At 43.0% G+C, this 20425-nt stretch overlaps 1 protein-coding gene across 1 annotated transcript in view; it reads right to left on the bottom strand.

The window, feature by feature from the left end:
- LOC118337023 (latent-transforming growth factor beta-binding protein 2-like) overlaps nucleotides 1-20425 on the bottom strand; it is an 80820-nt gene that overhangs the window by 2870 nt on the left and 57525 nt on the right. The window contains exons 20-40 of the mRNA XM_035673831.1: nucleotides 18636-18755; nucleotides 18326-18448; nucleotides 18087-18212; nucleotides 17885-18010; nucleotides 17551-17676; nucleotides 17224-17349; nucleotides 16582-16707; nucleotides 15500-15625; nucleotides 15101-15220; nucleotides 14838-14963; nucleotides 13068-13190; nucleotides 12302-12430; nucleotides 6664-6792; nucleotides 5829-5963; nucleotides 4579-4791; nucleotides 4352-4444; nucleotides 3833-3961; nucleotides 3423-3563; nucleotides 2862-3035; nucleotides 2467-2745; nucleotides 1550-1699 (exon numbers count right to left, since the gene is read on the bottom strand). Coding sequence (XP_035529724.1) covers nucleotides 1550-1699; nucleotides 2467-2745; nucleotides 2862-3035; nucleotides 3423-3563; nucleotides 3833-3961; nucleotides 4352-4444; nucleotides 4579-4791; nucleotides 5829-5963; nucleotides 6664-6792; nucleotides 12302-12430; nucleotides 13068-13190; nucleotides 14838-14963; nucleotides 15101-15220; nucleotides 15500-15625; nucleotides 16582-16707; nucleotides 17224-17349; nucleotides 17551-17676; nucleotides 17885-18010; nucleotides 18087-18212; nucleotides 18326-18448; nucleotides 18636-18755 — 2940 coding nt within the window. The remainder of the gene's footprint in view (nucleotides 1-1549; nucleotides 1700-2466; nucleotides 2746-2861; nucleotides 3036-3422; nucleotides 3564-3832; nucleotides 3962-4351; nucleotides 4445-4578; nucleotides 4792-5828; nucleotides 5964-6663; nucleotides 6793-12301; nucleotides 12431-13067; nucleotides 13191-14837; nucleotides 14964-15100; nucleotides 15221-15499; nucleotides 15626-16581; nucleotides 16708-17223; nucleotides 17350-17550; nucleotides 17677-17884; nucleotides 18011-18086; nucleotides 18213-18325; nucleotides 18449-18635; nucleotides 18756-20425) is intronic.

Below are 20425 nucleotides of genomic sequence, written 5' to 3'. Positions count from 1 at the left end.
TTCATTTAGTAGCTGTTCTGGAGCTTTCTATCATAGCCCTTGATCTTCATCAGCAGATGGAGTTGACAATCAAAAAACTTTGAAAGTCAACTGTTAAACTAACATTAAAACAAGAAATCCTGAAAGTTACCATTTTATAGCTTTAATGATTAGCTTAATCGATTAGCCGAACAAACGTAAGAATGAATCGGCAACAATTATTTATTAATATTTGAAGTCAACATTCTCTGGATATTAAATTTGACTATTTGCTGCTTGTCTTTGTCTTACATTAGAGTAAATTATATTATAGTTAATTTAATCTTTTGGGGTTTTGGACTGTTGTTCAGACAAGACCAGATGTTTGATTTGACCAAATGATAAATCATGAAAATAATTGGAAGATAAATTGATAATAAAAATAATCATTGCACCCCTATACAATACCCTGACAACTGGAAAAACTCCATGTGCTGATAAAAATCATGTGATCAAAAGCTCTGCAGCAGCTACTAAGTGAACCTGGAGGTAAGATCGTTGAAAACGTTACGCAATCTTCTGAACAAATAAACAAATGTGTTTAAATTCGTTCCACATAAAGTTCACATTTGGAAGTACAAGGTTTTCACTCAGCATTCAATAAGATATTATGCATGTTGCATAAGATCTCATATTGTATATCTTTAATCAAACATGCCGTCATGTTGCGTGTTGGTTGGATGGGCTATCAACTTGAATTCCAAGCCATGTCGAGCGCTGAACTGTTCAGAATGATGGTAAAATTAACAATGCATTGGATTACGTTTCCTTTTGGCCTTAAAGTGATTTTTCTTTCCCCCTTTTTCGGCACGGGAGGTCTGATTGTCATTTCCCAGCAGTCAATCTCAAATGACCCTTCTTCTGTTTATGTCATGTTCTGCTGGGGAATCGCTAGTGGTGATATTTATGAAAGGAGGCATGGCACGAGTTGCACAGCTCCCACATGTTTCCACAGTGTCGGAATTCAATCACTTTCCTTGGGAAAATGTCTGGCCTTGGAGCTGATAAGCTTGTATGCAGACAGAATATTGTAATCATAGCATTTCATTACAAGACAGTCTCACTTTCTTACAAAACAAACAAAGTACACTTAAAAGATATAATATCTCATGTAATACACAGAATGGCTAAGATTCAAGGCCTCCTTACTCTTGGCAGTGTGTGACTAGGGAATTTCAGACCAAAGGGTAACACACGGTGGTTTTGAGGAGTACACTGCTTTCATTAGATTCCCATAAAATATAACTTAATGCAAGGTTGTTAAACTCAAAGCTTCTCCTTGAGCTTGATGATACACTGCGAGTTACCTCACTGAAATGAATCCAAGACCTGGTTCCAAAAGGCTTAAACCTGAAAGGAGGGTTCACTGTGGTCTGATTTCAAGATTCAACACCATATTTTGTAACCAGATTAAGTGAATGATTCCCTTGATTCTAGAAAGTCCCTGAACATTTTTTACTTGAAACACATGGAGTCTAAATGTGGGTGGTCTGTTGAGAATGATATAAAAGATGCTAGGGAAAGAACCCACCTATACAGGCCATCTTGTTTAGATCAAATTCGTAACCGTCAAAGCAGTCGCAGGTGTAACCTTCTCGTACACGAACGCAGCGGCCATTTTCACACCCGTTCAGGATTCCACATTCTTCTGCTCGGAGACCCTCAAAGGCGCTGTGGCGCTCTGATAAGACACAGACATATGTAAGAAAACACATGTAAAAACACCTTGTGATGCTGTTATTGTTAGAAAAGATCCTTGTTCTATTGTTTTCTACATTCTAACAAGGAGGTCAGAGGTGAGTTTACATCCTTGAGCTGGTGGGAATTCTCACAGTTGGATGGTGTCCCTAATCTCTATGCCGCCTTGAATCCTCATGTAAGAAATACACGTGCTCAGAGGTTTCCTCAAGTATATAACCAGTTCTGTCAGCGGAGGGTAAATCCATTTAAACTGAGCTAATAGACCTCTTTGGGGGGGGGGGTTATGTACCTTTCCTAACTTCAAAGTTCATATTTATTATAGTTACATCTATATACATAAAAAAAACAATTTACTGAAGTACAACACAGAGCACTAATTACTTTGAAGCAAATATGTTTTACATGTAACGTTTGATAAGCTTAAATTATTAAATTATTGAGAATAGTTAGCTCAGCTGCAAAATTAAACTTAAACTCGCAATAACTGCTTTTTTTCTGTCCATGCAATATTTCTATGCATTTGCAATGAAATTGTGGGAGAAAGTGGAAAAAGTTCAGTGCGTGAATTAGCTGAAACTCAAACTAACTATAAAGCAGATTTGATCTCTGTTCCCGCTTCACATTGTTTTTACATTGTCATTTGAAACAGTGTAGCAAATATTAGCTGGTTTAAGGGAGAGGTAATACACGTAAATAGTATTGCTTGAATAACAATAGACATTGTCTACGAAGGATGCATATACCCACCATCATAGGAATCCACCGGTTGTGGCTGGTACTCCCTTGGTCCAGGGATGGGGACTCGGACTGATGGCTGTTGAACGCTGTAGTCGTTGTCGTTGAACAGAGGAACGCTCTCAGGAATGTCATAGGGTCCTGCAGGGTTGCCATAACTGTCAAAGTATGGATGAGCAAAAGGCCCCGCAGGATCCTCTGGCCCCTCAAGACCGTACTCATATCCTGGCCGCTCTCGCAGACTGTCTGAACCTCCTCTCCGAGCCAGGTTGCACATTATTGCGTAGTCCTCTAAACACAGCAGCACACAGAGCAGAGTTATATTTTGGATATTAATAACAGTTTATGTGTCAATATAAAGACAGGAAGTATTGAACAGTGTGTCCTATGTGCCCCCTGCTTCTCACCAGAGTCTTTCCTAGGACAGAAGGCACACTGTCCACTCCAGGCGATGCCGTACAGGCAGCAGCATTCAGTGTATGTAGTTCTGCGGTTCTGGAGAGGTTCCGAACACATGTTGTCCCCCTCCAGACGCTGCCAGCAAATATCCATGTGCACATCGTGATCAGGCTCTAGAGTTTCTGGGAAATAGAAAGAGGGATTCACAAAGAGGCTGAGAAAAAATGTTGAAAAATGTTGATCACTCCCAAAGCCCAAGGTGATGTCCTAAAATGGTAGGATCTGACCACAACCGAAAGATATTCAGTTTACTGTCAAAGAGGAACAAAGAAACCTAAAACTGTTCACATTTGAGAAGCTGAAATCAAAGAATTTTGAATTATTTTCTTAAAAAATGACTCAAAATGATAATAATCAAAATAGCTGGCAATTAATTTATTGGTTAAAAACTAATTGATTAATTGACTAATTGTTACAGCTCTACTCTAAAGCTCTGAACACTACCTGATTATTACAAGCAAGTAAATATTCTACCACTGTGAACACTTCCATTTAAAATTTTGTCACACCTTCTGTGGTGTTGAGGCTGATGCAGCGCCGCCGTGTGCTGTCCAGGACCAACGGAGGGCTGCAGAAACAGTGGAAAGACCCGGCCGTGTTCACACACGTTCCATCCTCACAGTCATTTCCAAATCCACACTCATCATAATCTAAAAACACATTAATAAAGAGAAGCAAAGATATCACAATATGAAGGAATCATAATTCAGAAGTGGTTATAATTATTACGGTGCATTAATCATTTTAATCATCAATAAAAATTCATTACATTACAGATTTATGGGAAATGTAGTCTTCATAAGATGCAGCCAAAACACTCGCATGAGAGGTAAGCAATCATCTTCAGTTTCATTTGATGAAATACCTACATTATGATGTTTTCAAAAGTTACAAACTAGAAACACATGTCATTTCTTACCCACACACTCAAGGCGGATGTTGTCATAGTAGAATCCACTGCGACAGTAGCAGGTATAGGTAGCGAAGAGATTTGTGCACTTTCCATTCTTACAAATGTCTGATCCAAACATCTCACACTCATTTGCATCTGAGGGGATAGAGAGATTGGCATCTTGGTATTACATAAGAGAGATGAAAAGTAACAGCAGTCAAAACCCTAACACTATTTCCTGTGTTCACTCCTCTTGTAAGAGGCTGTCAGGACAACTATGGTTACAGTAATTAGTCAGGTATGCAGGCAGGTATCGCATTAAGTCTTGGCCTTGTAAATGTAGTGAGGGATTATGTCAGTCTATCTGGCTTTAAAGGTTTATGCAGGTGGAAATAAAACAGGCTGAGATTACACTTTTCTGTGCCAATGTAAAGTTCTGTGTGGAGTGAAGCCATACTATCTCAGGGATATCAATAAAATCCATTAGTGTGTATGAGAGAGAGAAATAGAGAGAGAGAGAGAGAGAGAGAGAGAGAGAGAGAGTACCTATGTATTGACGCTGGTCTCCCAGACTTTGTGTAGAGGAAACTGGCAAGGATAACAATCCACTGCCATGAGGACACAACTGGTTAAAATCATCTGGAAAATAAAAAGTGGCTTCATTAATGTAACTGAAGATGCAAAAAGAATAAAAATCACATAATAAACAAGGCAGTGAATAATAGTAGTAATAATAGTTTACTTTCTTCTGATATATCAGAATCTTTTTGTACCTCTTCCTGGGATAGGACAGGTGTGGATCTCGCAGTTGTCCCCCCAGCCTGCCCCCACTGTGCAGCAGCACTCCTGCTTGGTGATGTTTCGAGACAAGACGTTGTCGCAGAAGTTGGCGCCATTCAAGTTATAGTAACACTCTTTCCTCTCCTCAGCTGAGTGAGTAGGCGGGAGAAGTCGAGTAGCGGGTTTCGGGGAAATATCAACTGTAGCTGAACAAAGAAAGCATTTCTTTAGGCCCGGGGAGGTCAGAGGTCATGGTTAGTTACAGAAAAGCACCTGAAATTCAGGAGTGAAAGTGCTCACACATAAAACTTAAATCTATTTATATTGAGTCAGGATGTCCCAGTACATAACGTTACAGTAAATCCTACATTTGAGCGGTACATCATCACACGGTAACACTGCTCTTCATCCGTGAGTGTGTCCACATGCCTCCAGCAGGTAGTGCATTACCCTCTCCTGCCACTGCTGAGCCTGCTCATTTGTCCAAAGGCATGGGCTCAGGCATTTCACTGTTAAGCTGCCGGCTTAGCCAAATGGAAACACTGGCATGTGAGTCAACACACCATTCATTCTCACATGATTGATTAACGCACGTCAAAAGCAAACAGCGGAATGTGGCAAAAAGGTACACAAAGGCATAGCTGGGGTTTAGTGCCCAGGCAGAAGAAAAAACATCCCCGCTGAGGGCGCGCCGCTTAATAATGTAAATACGGCCAATTCGTGTACACATACGCCTATCAAGCTGGGGATGTGATGGTATTTCCATGACTCAAAGGGCCTTTTCCGTCATTATGATATTGCAATGCATTGCATATCTGTAACCTCTGCACTTGATCATTTTAGCACCGAAGAGAGCAATGTGTCTTTAATGCTAATGGCCAATAGCTACACCTTATCCCTGTTTGTTTTGGTGAGGAAATGGGTTTGTAGTAACTAGGCCCTTGGGGTATTTACTTGGCTCTTTTGAAGGAGTTACTTCATCACTCATTCAAGAGATTAGGCTAATACACATTTTTGTAGGCAACCCATCCAACCATAACCTTATAAAACAAATGGAAACAGCCAGGTCAAAAGATACTCTAGATACTACAAGAGACGCGGAGTAAGTCATGTCCACCTCGTCACCCTTGCTGTTTGGATAATGAGAGACGGCTCATTAAATCAGGGAAAACTCCGTCTCCCAATGATGGGATGGAGAATTAAGTCCTGTGAATCACTGTGAGTGCTAGCCCTGCTCTATTACCCAGGGAGCGGCACTGGCTGGTGATGGGATCAAATTCCTCATTGTCGTTGGGGCAGATGCACAGGAAGCTACCATCGACGTTCTCACACAGGGCCTCCCCGCACAGCGCCTGGCTCATCTCGCACTCGTTCATATCTGAGAAAGACAGGAGAGGAGGGCGTGAGGTCAGTAAAGCGTCAGGCACGTACACAAAGGCATGCGCTCAGCAAGGTCGTGGCAAGGTCAGACAAAATAATCTTTATCATCACGCTATTGGGAGAGGAAGTCATATCCAAACTACAGAAAAAAGCATTCATTAGTTCTTTATTGATACAGTTCTTTGTAGTGATTGATTCCCTATTGATTTTACATTTGTTTGTATACTCTAAATGTGTGCAATGAATCTCTCAATATTTGTGGTTCTCAGCACCAAGCCTATTGGTTCCACATTGAAGATGTAAATCTTTAAAAACTTGTATACTTTTCTTTTAAAAAAAAAGGTTAAATAATTTCCTTACAGCTGGGCACTATAGTTTTTAGCAAACATTACTCAAACAGGTGTAAATAGAGCATACTTCTATTTACAAATGTGGTGCTCTTGTGAGTATTTACAGCAACAGGATAGTGTTATGTGGGATTGACTCAAACTAAACTACAGTGCCCATTGTAATCGAGGATAGTACAGTGTGGATGACTGATATGTTTTTAATCGTTTTTGAGCAACAGTGGAACTGTATGACTTTGGCTACACAGGAAGTACTTGCTGATAGGATTAACTAATTATTTTGTTGTTTTGTTTTGCCTTTCTTTTAAGCAGTAAAGTACAATGAATATTTATTGGAAAGCAGTTACAGACCAACACATTTGCTCATATCTTCTGGTGGGTTGGCGTAGCCTTGGTCACACTGGCAGCGGAAGGAGCCATCTGTGTTCTCGCAGAAGCCGTGGTTCCCACAGATGGTTTCATTGACACACTCATCAATATCTGCAAGGCGAGAGCACACAGAGAGGTGAGCATAACAATAATATTTACAGTGTCGCTCTGCACAATAGAATTTCAAACTGCCATGGTAAACAGGGTGCTGCTTTTCCAAAATAAACACCGCTATCATTTTGACCTTACAATAACAACAGAAATCACTGCCATCATAACATGTCAGAAAGGGTGTACTGATTAGACAATTCATTAAAAGGGTTTTCGAACTCCGATGTTTGTAAAATAATTCAGGGAGACTTTCTCTATGCATTAGCGCAGTGACATCGGGCGTAGTGTGGATCTGGAAACTGCAAGTGAATGCTTGTCGGTTGTGTCAGTGGAGTGAGAAGTGACACGCAAGTCACTGAAATGTTGGCAAAATGTAAGAGGCAGAGGAGTTTACAGCATTCAGTTGGAGAAACGTGACTGAAAGTTCAGGATTTGGCATGAAGAGATTCTTTGACAGCCTCCTGATAATAATTGCTTCAATCCGAATCAGAGTTTTTTATGTTTAATCCTATTTTAATGTGCTTGACATCATCTCCTTTGAATCTAAAATTATACTATGAAAGGATTCTGAGCACTGGACTTGATTTAAGGCCCAAAATGGTAGTTAATGGTCAAATCTGGCAGGCGGCAGCCTATAGTACTTCAGTGTTTGCATGGCAGTAAATCATAAAACATGTTTAATAAAACCAGCGGAGGGACTATATGCTATATGTCAGTGAGAGAGAGAGGCATGGACGTTGAGGATGTTAACACTGGAGCATGTAACAGCAGTACCACCCGCTGTTCGAAGGCAACATTTGTTAGCAATTTCCTACATACATGATTTCTTGGTGTCTCAAGCTTTTACTGGTGGAGGGCAGGTCTGATAATTGTTTAAAAAATGATGAGATCACACTTGAGGCATGTGAAGTCAGTTGGGCTTACTACTGGTCAATGTTATGTCTTTCAATTGTACCGAACTGTTTATTTTAGTGAGTGTTTATTTGTTCTTAAGAGCATAAACAGCCATATAAAATGGGCTACTCATGCGTTCCAATCTTCCAGCATCTTTTGAAGATACGTTTATGAGAGATTTGTTCAACAGCTCATGTCAGAAACCGCATCTTGTTCTTCAGTTTAGAAACAAAAAACAAAGTCAGCAAAAATAACTCAGTCAGAGGGAAAAATTAAGTCAGTGCCTGTATATTTTCTGCAAGTCATTAAGTTGAGAACATTATGACAGACGGGGCTATTATTTGATACGAACTGCACTGAAAATACACAAAATAGAGCACACACCACGGTGTCTGTTTTATCGTAAGCATGATTATATTTTTTGTTGACTGTATTAGTTTCATAACAGCTCTCCATGACCTTTCCATTCAGAGTTTCCATGACTAACAGAAACTCCACTGGAGTGATCACAAGCTTCAGAAAAACAGGAAGACTTGGTTCAAATACGGGAGAAAATGCAGACAACAAAACCACAGCAACTTGAATAAAAGGTATCAATTTTGATCAGTTCCACTAAAGAGCCTAATACTTGTAAAGCTCACTTTGGACTGAAGTCTGCTCCTAAAATTGGTTAGGACAAAAAGTCAAGCCTTTGGTACCTCAGATGTTTAAAACAAACTGATTTATTGAGTGAAAAGCAGTGTCACTCACATGTTGTCTAAACCAGTTTTATTTTGCCTCTGAGTACTCATAAAGGTTGTATCAACTGAGGGGAAGGAAGAAAGTAGGCCAGAGAAGCCACAAGCCATATGATTTGAACTGAGCACTTGGCCGGGGTCCTGTCTTCCCCTCCAACACAGACAACTACTTTCTCAGGCTTGCTGGGGGACAACTCTTCTGTCAGTGTTACTGTCCCAACTTGGCCACTTCACTAACATGCCTCCGGGGTCAGAGACAGGAGGCTCCCACAAGCTAATAAAACTGCAGAGACAAAATTGTCTTTGTCGTTTGTAAAACCTTTTACAGGAAATGCTGAAACTTGTGGGCTCAAATGGCTGCAAGATGACAGAGGGAGAGTGGATGGACACATACTGAAAAACGCCAACCCATTGGATTTGCATCTTGCAGCTGCGGATTGAGATGCCAAACTGGTGTAGAAGTGGTGCAGTTTTTTGCATACTGTAACATATTACATGCAACTGAAAAATACATTTTCGAGAAGAATATTCCCTGAGCTCAATCAAGAGCCGAGAAAAAGGTGAAAAGTATTGTGTATCAGAGTTTGAGGAACTTTTCCTCAAGTGTGAAGAGCTTAAGTGGAGTTTGGAATGTTGGAATGACAGCAGTGGCCAGCTGGGAGGTCTGGAAAGAAGGCGTTGAAAGCGCTCCGCTAATATATGAAATAATCAGTGTCTGCAGGCAGCTTTTCATTCATGTGTAACATGGAACAAAATCTGTTGAAAACCACATGTTGTGATGAGATGCAATCAAAGAATCATCCCGAGGAGAAATGAGAGCATTGAGACCAAAACAATTTTAATGGCCTTCGTTTATCTGTGTATCTGACTCTGGTTGTGTTTGAGTGGCAGCATTACTTGACCATTTAGACCTGCCATCCAAGCAGAGAGTGCAGATCACAACAGTAATGGTTTGTGGGAAAAATTGAACAATATAAAATGAGATAACTCCACCAAGAGCTAGTCTCCCACCAGCAGGACCTGGGGTTGCCTTTCTTAGTCTTTCCATGTAATAATCAGTTACATCAGGACACATGCAGAGCTGTAAATTGCCCGGAGGGGAGAACTGAGGCAGAGTAGAGGGTGAGGAGTTCAATTGAGATGGGAGGAGATGAGGTTAAGGCGCGACCAGGCCCAACAGGCACCTCTCCTAATGGTCTGACCCAGGAGGACCTGCTTCCTGGATCTGGTGATGCGGTGATTGGGGGTGTGCTTAGGGTTAAGTGTGGGTCTCTGTTCCATGTGTTAATCTGGAGCACATGGTGGCATGCAACCAGGATATAGGAATCAGTGACTGTTGGCTCACCCTCCGCAGCCCACACTTCTGCCATATTCTCTGGGCAAGCCCTTGTCTGATTGGACCCATATGGAGAGGTTATTTCACACGCGACTGGGCAACGATGAGGATAGGTATTTGTTTTCAGGGAGACACGTTTGTGCGCTTTATCTGACATTACATCTACAACCTGTCTTAGGTTAACTACAATGGAGGTCAAGGTCATATGTGTCACATGTGCTTCTAAGAAAAAAAATCTTACATCCGCATGACAGCATGAACAATCATACACACATGGTAAAGTCTTTGGATTTCTATACATTTAAAAGGGTGGGAGGTTGGCAAGAGTGTGACCACAGACAATTTCCGCCCTTGGGCAAGTCTTATTAAAGACAAGGCATAGCTTATAGGGAGTTTATGAGCATTATGGTGGATTAAAGCTGAAAAACAATGACCTGTGATACACGCATACTGCCTATTTCCCATGCCCAAAGGAGCCCTCTGTATACCATCATGGTAGAGCTGAGTGCAGCCCTCATAGCACAGTTGTAGCTGACGCGATGCTGCGGAAAAAACCCTGTTTTTCCCTTTTGTATTATGGCCTCTAAATCTAAATGAGTACTGCGAGCAGAGCCAAAGACAACCGCTGCCCCTTCGAAGGCCAGTGAGTAAAAATAAAACAACGCCCCTCACAGAAACGGCAAATTACAGTGTCTGGCCTCTTCTTAAATATTTGATGATTTTTACAAGCAGACAAAAATGCCCTGGAGTAATTGAGCTCCCTCCCTGGACTTTTATTGGGGTGACGGCAGCATCTCCCACAACTTGCCGTCGTGAGGTGAAACAAGCCACTATTGTGTGTAGCGCTGGGCTTCTGAGGGTAAGAGGGCTTGGTTTTCAAACTAGGGCTGTGAGTCAACACTGAGCTGTACAAGTGTTTGTTGTGGGATCTAGAGAAAATACGAACAGCTGGCGTCACAACATAGCAACGGGGGAGAGATGGTCAGATTTGGTCATAACTGGGCATCTATTCAGACAAGTTAAACTTTGTGGCACCATAGGGGACAATGTGAAAGTTCTTTAATTAGTTCCCACTTACAGATTCCATCATGCTCTGCAGGACATGTCAGGTAAGAAAAAACAATGAGCACTACACTGATTTGAACCTATATTGGCTGCTTAGCAGTGTTTTCACTCTGACACTAAAGGAGCACGGAGGTGAGCAGCTGGTTTCAATCTGCCCTTATCGCACTACAGGCCCTTGCACTCTTCAGCTTGTGCCAGACAGACAACATCATAAAGTGCAGTGACGAGGCAGCCACACGTAGCCCGGATCAGGGTGATGGAGGGGGCGGCAGTCTGAACTGTCACTGATCAGCTCTGCAGCAGCATGTTCTCCCCTGATGTCCATCTGTTGATAGTCCAATAAAAACTCAGGGTCATGAGAATGTGTGAAGCCACACCGCAATCCAAGTGCATCTCTTCAACGGTTACTGGTCTCTGGTTCTCTTTCTCTAACACAAACACATGAGCGGAGATGCAAAAACCCACACTTAACCACATGCACACACACACTTGCACTCACATACACATTCAATCACCCGCAAACATCCACAGCTTCCATCTGTAGTCCAAGTCGTCATTCCATTGTGATGCTCTCAGACTGCTTTCCCCTCTTTGCCTGTCACTCTCCGGTGACTGTTTGGATTCTGTCTTTATATGAGGAAAATATTTGGCCTTTTGTTTTTGTCTCTCGCAGTCCTCATAAACCAGACTTGTTGTTTTATGGTGCTATGAGAGCAACAAAGACAAGCAATACTGCACTACAAAATAAAGAGTGATAAACTCAAATCCTTGTGCAACAAACCACATTAACATCTCAAACCCCAGGTATCTAATCCTGCCAGTAAACACAGAAGGCTTCATCTATTCTTTGAGGTCATGGAGATGTGTCCGTTGTTGTTGGCCAGCTGTGGGCCCAGATGTAGCATAAGTATAAACCTAACCAGCAACCCAGTTGACCGGGCTCGTCCAAAAAAGAGGTAAGGGACTGACAATCCTATCCCTTCTCAAAAGATGAACGGCGGTGATCAGGTTCCACCCTGTGTCTCTGCCAGAGCCGCTCCATTAGCTCCGTTGTCAGGAGGAGGAGACCATTATCAGCCGCTGGCCTCACACACCGCCTCCAATGACAGTGCACTCCTCTTTGTAAAGTGCCCCAATTTCAGGGGCCACTTCTTCCCATCTCCCCCATGGCCCCTTGTGTGGGAAGACCTCGAGTACCTGATAGCCTTTGATTCACATCAGGCTCTTTGTGTCTGCATGCCAAACAGATATCATTATCTATGCACGGTGGGAGAGTCCTGAAGAGTATATAGAGCTCTCCCATCTCATTAACTACAGCCCACATGGAAAATAGATTGAATTAGGGTACATGTTTGGTACAAAAATAGGTAGGTCAATGCATACATCTTTTGCTTCAGCCTGAAGACAGTTAGCCTCAAAACCTGCCTGCTTTTTCTTAACATAATTAACTATAACCATACGGGGTTTGACCACTCACCACAGTCTGTGGTGTCCTCTCCCTCGAGGCCAGGCTGGCAGCCCATGAAGCACCGATAGGAGCCGACGGTGTTCTCGCAGCGCCAGGTACCACACACTGAGCTTCCAAACTCCTTGCACTCATTCTGGTCTGTACAGTGAGAGGCAGAGGTTGGTTAGTAACTGACAAACAGAGGCACAAACGCAACCACATGTGCAATCAGACATTAACACAGACACATGCAACTCCACACACATATTCCCTCCACTGCTCCTCTGCTTCCAGTGTAATGGCTGTACAGCAGGAGTTGGCCAGGAGGCCTGTGGTGTGGCTGTCCTCAGTAAACGCAGCAGGCAACAGGAATGGCCAAGAGCAATATTATCACAGCAACCAAAGAACTTGTGAAGGAGCTAAAGGGAGACGTTCCAGAGGGAGAAACACCTCCTGCTCACAATGGGGTCATTCATGCTACCCTCTTGGGAGAGGGAGTTCAGGGCTCCAGCCATGTAATCCAGGCACCCCCCAGTCCTGAGACCATAGAGGAAAGCCTCTAAGCCAGGCTTGGACACTTTTACTGGAGCCCAGTCCCCACTGACTATAGATAATCAATCATGGCCAACTGTACTATACCGGGTACGCTTAAGCCTAAATGTAGCGTGCCGATCAAACAGCTAATGCTGACATGTTGGTTTACACAGAGAGTAGAAAGCTCTGTGCAGAGTTTGGGTTCAATACTCACTATGGCATACACAACAGGACATTACAAGAGAGTTTTATCATGTCTTACCTTCACAGTTAGCCGTGTCAGCGTTGAACTTGAAGCCAGCCTCACACAAGCACAAGAAGGAGCCATCAGTGTTGAGACACTGGCCCTGGATGCACACATTGTCTTTACTGCATTCATCCACATCTAAGGCACAGAGAAGGGGGGAATGGCAGACAAATTTAGAGAGATAATTGGGGAAAGGGTGGGTCAAGATTTATTACATATTGATTATCACTAAATGTCCCCATTTATCCTCGGTCTTCATTAGGTCCTCAGGGATCACCCCTCCTTTTCATAAGTTTCACAAAAAGAATGTGTAATCAAGCGAATGTCTGAGCTCAAGATGCATTGGCCATTTGCAGCACTTAACAGTATACTGGCAAACAGGAAACAAAGGAGAAAAAAAACATCTACCTCAGCTTTCCAGGCTGAGAACATTTCCCTCCAGCTCGTAAAAATTAATAATGAATGCGACATGCTTGATTAGCTGTAGATTGGTGGATAATTGCAGCATTACAACATAACTTGTAAGGTACTTGGACCTTGGGTAAAAGGTGGGGGAAAGGCAAGAAATCAGGGGGAATTCATCACCGGGGAAAAGTCTTCCTTTTCCAACCTTTGATAATCAGATGGATCTTTCAGAGATGACAAGGTAAACACCATTTGCAAAGATAGGGAGAAAAAAAAACAATATCCCAGACTATAAGTAAACACATAAATATGCTGTGACTGGATTGCTTTGGAGTTTATTCAAGTACTTCAAAGCCTGTATTGAAAGGCACGGCAAGGCTATGGCGCAACCTGTTGATTTGGATTAAATTTAGATGTGTTTCATTCCGCTGTCAGTACTTTATTACGTATGTTCTGTTTTTGCTGAAAGATTGCTCTGGTCAAGGCCAAGCATCATTTTGGCCTCACCTGACTAAACCCATCTTTCATTCCCATAAACCCACATACCCTGATCCTCCCTTCACCTCCCCCTGCAGGCTCATGTCAGAGGGGTCTGGCTTTTATTGTGTCAGCACTGTACACACAATGGCAGACTGCAGGAAAATATACGACAACTGCTGATTTATAGGATAATTAGAGCTCAGTATTTGTTGTGGCAGGCAGCCAAAGTACCTGATGCAGGCTGGGCAGTTAGCTCTGAGCCTGTGGACGATATCTGAAGTGCTCCAAGGCCAAAGACTGACCCTAGTCCTCTACTGGAAGTCAAACCTAGAGCTCAAAAACCTACCTGCTTCACGTCACGACAGGATATTTCATTGCCAGACAACCTGCTGTTGACTTAACTTCACCTCTTACTATTCTTGCAAGACACACCAGAAATAACACTAATCCAATTCTGACACACTGGCCAAACTTATATCATGTATTTTGACAGAAAATGTTCCAGTTTGTTGAAAAGAAAAGCCTTTCTTAGCTGATGATCAGGTTCATTTTTTTCCCCCCATTGCTGGGTCACTGGGTGCGGCTGGAATAACATCAAACTGATGTCCGAGCAGAGAGAGAGACTGAGCTGAGACAGTTGATGAGGCCATGGCCCATTACACAGAGAGGCTGGGCCTCAGCACCCATGCCAGGGGTCCCAGGCCTGGCCTCAGCACCCAGGACGGCAGGGTGAGGATAGCCTGTTAGCCCGCCTGAGTGAAAAAAACTTGCGGCAAGCCAACAAGGTTACTGTAAAATGACTTGAGCAATGCCTCACCCAATTACACAAAGCCCATAAAAGTCATGTGAAAAATAATTTCCAATTGCTATTAGTGATCTTTCTGCAATATGTTACTGTACCTTGGCAGCCCGTCCTTCCTTCCATGGTGGTATATCCATCAGGACAAATGCACGTGTAGGAGCCCTCAGTGTTCAGACAGTCTCCCTCTCCACAGATCCCGAAGATGGTTAAACACTCATTGATATCTGTCACACACAAGCACAAATATACACACGCAGCTGTGTCAAGATGCTAACATGAGGTAATCCATGAGAAACGGTTAACCACTAATGGTATATATTTTATGTGTCAGATGACCCAGAGTGTATGTGTGTCTGTATACCTCTGCAGGACGTCCCATCCACCAGCTCCAGCCCATCGGGGCAGGAGCAGCTGTAGGAGCCGATGTTGTTGGTGCACTGACCTCCCAGACACAGGCTGTTGTCCTCACATTCATTCACATCTGCATTGACACATACGCAGACGTCATCAGTATTACACATTCACACCAGCTGTAAATCACTGGGTCTCACCTCAAATTTGCCCAAGTTTTGACATTTGGATGAAGAGCTTCCAGACCACAGTGAACATGTCAGAAAAGTCATGCATCATCTGCATCAGTAAGTAATGACTTTTTTCTTATTATAGTAGGTCACACTGCGCTGGAACAGATGACTGTGAAAATGATTGCACAGAAATCATAAATTTAAGTGACCACTGTGAACCACCCACTGCACTGTACCTTCACATGAGAGCCCGTTAGGTGCCACTGTGAAGCCTGGGTAACAGGCCTTGCAGGAGAAGGAGCCCTCTGTGTTGGTGCACACACCCATGGGGCACACACCTGGGGTCTGGCACTCGTCAATGTCTAAGGGACACAGGAAGAAGAAAAGGTTAGCTATAGGTTATCATCTTAAGCAAAGGGACCTCTAAAGAGTCCACTTTTTGATCGTTCACTGTCCTACCTGTTTAAAATTATTAATGGCTGAGTGTGACTCAGCCTAACATACAGTAAGCAAAGCCCCCTTTATTAGATCGCACTGACAGTGTTTTATTAAAAAGGGTGGAAGGATAAGTATGCAGGACGGTCATCGAATCCAAAACAGCAAGCTATTACAGGTGGCGTATAATTACTGTATCTACAAACAGTCACTGGCTCGCTGTTATGTGATCATTGAAAATTCCTCGAGCCAGTACAGATTGTATTTCTTAGGGAGAAAATAGTGTGGGCCATTGTTAAGTGATTGAGACGGCTCCGTTTTGCCTTTGGGTGAACAGATCGAGTTCAACAGGGCGAGCCCGCTGCAGTACGTGGAAGGCAGGGGAGTGGTTGACTTCATTTCAAATTAAGCCCTTAATATTTTCCATGGCATCAGAGGCATCCATTAAAATCCTATCAGAGGCCGACTTGGACTCCGTCTTGTTTTGTGAAACTTTTTCCCAGCGCAAAGACACATATCAGTGGGGGATCTTCCTCCTGGGCTAGATCCACACTTCCATTCAAAAACACACACCACAGTATATATGACTTACTGAGGCCATGTTTGAATCCATTTAAATAATCATTCTTTTTCTGCTTCCCATGAAGTCATGACAGATCTAACCTCCCTGGATTCGTCAAAGCAGCCGTTTCACTGCATTGATCTCATAAATCATGTCATGACAAATTACTGAGCACTGTAAAGATTTTTTGTAATCATGTTCTGGGTCAAATGCATTCTGTTTTTACTGTGGTCTACTGTAACTTTCTCCCAGTCCAATGTTTACCATGATGATGGCTCAAAAGTGTTCTAAGCAGGTAAGTAAACACAAAGGTACTTTTACCTTCACAGCCGTAACCATCCTCAGACAGTTGCATGCCGGCTCCACAGCTCCTGCAGGTGTACGATCCTGGGCTGTTCAAGCACAGCTGGCCTGGGCACACATTAGCCACCAAGCACTCATCAACATCTGGACAGAAAAACATGAACACATCATAGCACGGATTACCATCTCTGGCTTCAAATAAATAAAGGCCGCCAGTTGTAATCAGTTAGATCGGCAATCACTGGAACTGGGAATTACAAATGTCGACACCTCGATCTTTTTAGCTGAGCTATCTGCGGGACATTAGCCTGACATCATTTTGTTCTATTTGAGGGCTGGTGTCTCATTGTGTTGAGCAAGGATCAGATGAGCGGTGCCAGAGGCGGAGGGGTCCAGGATCCAGCTATGATGTGATGTCTAGAAGGAGTATTTTGGGATTTTGAGCTCAGATGATGGGGCTTTGGGGTCAAAGCCACCACACCTGATGCTGTTTACGTACAACCTGAAACAGCTGGCACATTCACCCTCAACCGCGATGTTGTTGGGTATTAGGGCAAGGTCTGGCATGTTTGAATAGAAGGGGAAGCCACACACACCTGTGTTCAAGTATACAAACATAACAAAAGCACATTCCAGCACAAACACAGCCAAAAGTCTCACCATCACACTCTTGTCCATCCTCAGAGACTCTGAAACCAGGCTGACAGATGATACATGTGAAGGAACCCTCTGTGTTTGTACATGTTCCCTGGGGGCATGTAGTGGGCAGCGCGCACTCATCAATATCTGGCGTGAAATACAACACAGACTGTTAAACATTTCACTGCAGGACAGGGCTGTCTCTACAGCCAAGAAAGAAAGACCCAAATTTATGATGAAAGGCAAGAACCACTATTCCCACCAGTATTAGTTTTTTCACATTGAATTCAATATACATGTGGTGTTATTCAGGAGATTATTTAGATGACTGTAGTTGAATAAACTAACCTTCACAGAGTTCCCCGTCATATGATACTCTGTACCCAGTGGGGCAGTTCTCACAGGTGTAAGAGCCTTCCGAGTTCAGACAGATCCCGTTGGCACAGGTAGACAGGGACTGGCACTCATCAATATCTGGGTGAAAAACATACACACCGGCACAGACACGCATGGACATTACTATAAATACTGAACAATATGTGGAGGGAATTCGGTTGCACAGCAGAGACGCTTTAATGGCGAGTTGACAAACTGCCCAGATGTGTTGAGTAAGTCTTTAACAGTTGTTAACAGTTCTAATGTTTTTAACTGAATGAGTAGCACAGCTGGAGATCGAATTTACCTTCACACCTCTGCCGGTCTTGAGACACTCTGTAGCCAGCCTTACATCTGGTACAGGTGTAGGATCCCTCTGTGTTGGCACACACGCCACCAAGACACAAATCACCCTGGGCACACTCATCCACATCTGCAAACAAAAATAAATCATCACTATCTGTTTGTCAAAAACTTTAAACTTTAGTGTAAATCAGCTGATTTCATACCTTCACATTTCAGTCCATCAGCAGACGGTCCAAACCCAGGTCTGCAGTTCTGGCAAATGTAGGACCCTACAGAGTTGATGCAAATTCCCGCGGGGCATGCATTACCGGTTGCACACTCGTCAACATCTAACAAAAAGAAATAATTTGCAGACTTTATTCTGTTGTTGAGAGAGCTCCACGAGCTGAGAAGTATGCAGTGGTGAGTTACACCCAACAGCTCTAGATAATCCTTTGCAGACCTTCACAGTATTTGCTGTCTGAGGTGACTTGGTAACCATGGTTACAGGTGCACTTGTGGGTGCCATCCAGATTGACACAGCGGCCGTGGAGACAGACTTCAGGGAGCGTGCACTCATCCACATCTGGAGGGAAGAATACAGAGGAAGAATAAGGGGGCCTCAGAAAATAAAGACAACCACTAACTCTTTGTAGCCTTTTCATAAACCTTAAATGGTGCTGCAAGGCTTCTGTAAGAGCACTGTGGAGAACTATTCACAGATTACTTTGATATTAGATTTTAGTTTGACTGAGCTTCTGAATGACAATTACCTTGGCAAATATTGTCCGGTGAGAGTTCGTATCCTTGGAAACAGTTGCACCTATAGGAGCCCTCGGTGTTGACACACCTACCACGGCCGCACATTGTTTGGTTCAAGCACTCGTTTACATCTAAAGAAGGAAGGACAGGACACAATATATATGAGGAGGGAATTTTAGGTTTGAGATATCCACCTCAAGCAATTTTTTTTTTTTATGCGGTAAAAGCCACAAACAAAAATCCACTTCTCTCCATTGTATACGGGTGAAGGCAGAAAACCCAAAGAAATAACTATCTGCATGGCTAAGAAAATGTGTTGTTTTTGTAATTTGGGTGTACCGACCCTTTCACGGAAGATAAAATGTAAGATACAGGGTAAAATTGGGCCATTGCAGAAGGAAACAACAATAAGATACAGGAAATAAAAATAAATACGCGTGCACAAAATAAGGGCATGTTGGCATAGTACAGCAGTAAAGGGGAAACGATAACAGCACAATTAGTGTGCAAAATGAGTGCAAAACAGCAGTCATTAACTTACATCAGTGCACCCAACCTCATTCATGAAGGGCTTTTACTATTTGCAGCAGTAGCTGACTTTTCCACTTCATGAGTCAGAACAGTTTACCCAGGAATTATATTTGTGGAAAAGCTGCAGAAATAATGTTTTATAGAGGCATTTATCAAGTGTTAACAATGGCAATATTTCAGGTTAGGTGAAGGTGTGGGAAAAGAGAAAGAGACAATAAAAGCGGAAGGGAAAGAGGAGAGAGGAAAGAAAAGTATTTTTCTGCAAAGGAGGTGGAGAAAGGACGCTACTGAGAGGTGATAGAGACGCTGAAACAGAGAGCTCACACAGTGAAAGAACTGCAAGAAAGTCACAGACTGGGTTTTGTTTGCCTAGCCGTGGGCACTGCCAGACGTCTGTCAGTGTGGCCCGTTGCTTTGTTTCTGCAATCATCCGGCATCTCTCAGGCCTCTGCGATAAGCCCTGACAAGGGAATGGAGCTGTTTTCTCTATCACACCAGCAATTAGGCTTATCCACGATTCGGCCAATTGGGCCCAAACCACTGTGCTACCGTCAATTGACTGAAGCAAATACTGGAAACCCAGCACTCATGTGCCTGTTTTATGTGACTCCCACAGCGCCAGACGTATACTGTGAGACTGTTAGCACTGCCTGGGCGGATGCTTAGAGGAAAAATATTTACCTCCAATGTTATCCCTCGTTTACAGGGTTCCTCTCGATTACTATTTATACACCACAGATTTACACAGAATGAATAATATTAGTGGGCTCGCAAACAGAGAGTGGCTGAAGTGGTGTAATCTTTGGAAGCAAGGAAATCGTGAGACTTTAAACAAAGGCATCAGTCGTCAGACTTACTGAGAAATCGGTTATAAAGAACTCCAAATTACAATTCGAGTTAATTTCCATATTTTCTATCCTCACTCGGCCTTTCAGCTTTTCACATTTCTGGAATACTCGCTTCAGGAGCTTAGGTTTCCAAACAAGTTAGAGGGGTGCAAGGTCATAGAGAGGGGATGTGGTAAGTAACACCAGTCAGGCTCTTATGTAACAGGACCACTTTTAAATTTGGGAGCTGCTAGTGTGTTAGCTTAAACACAACACACACCAAATGTAGTGTGGTGGCCATTTGTGTATTCAAATCTAATAATCAGCAGTAAAAGTTTTACAGTGGACCGCAGACGACACTGTGTGAGTGAGAGAATTTGTTTGCGTGTCGGGACCTCTTCGCAGTGAGGGGAATTGACTCTTTGACCTTCTCATTCATCTCT

This window comes from Morone saxatilis, unplaced genomic scaffold (assembly GCF_004916995.1).
Source record: "Morone saxatilis isolate NCDOM2014 unplaced genomic scaffold, NCSU_SB_2.0 Contig3, whole genome shotgun sequence".
Lineage (NCBI taxonomy): Eukaryota > Metazoa > Chordata > Actinopteri > Moronidae > Morone > Morone saxatilis.
The sequence above is the reverse complement of the archived record's forward strand: the minus strand, read 5'-3'. Positions and strand labels throughout refer to the sequence as shown.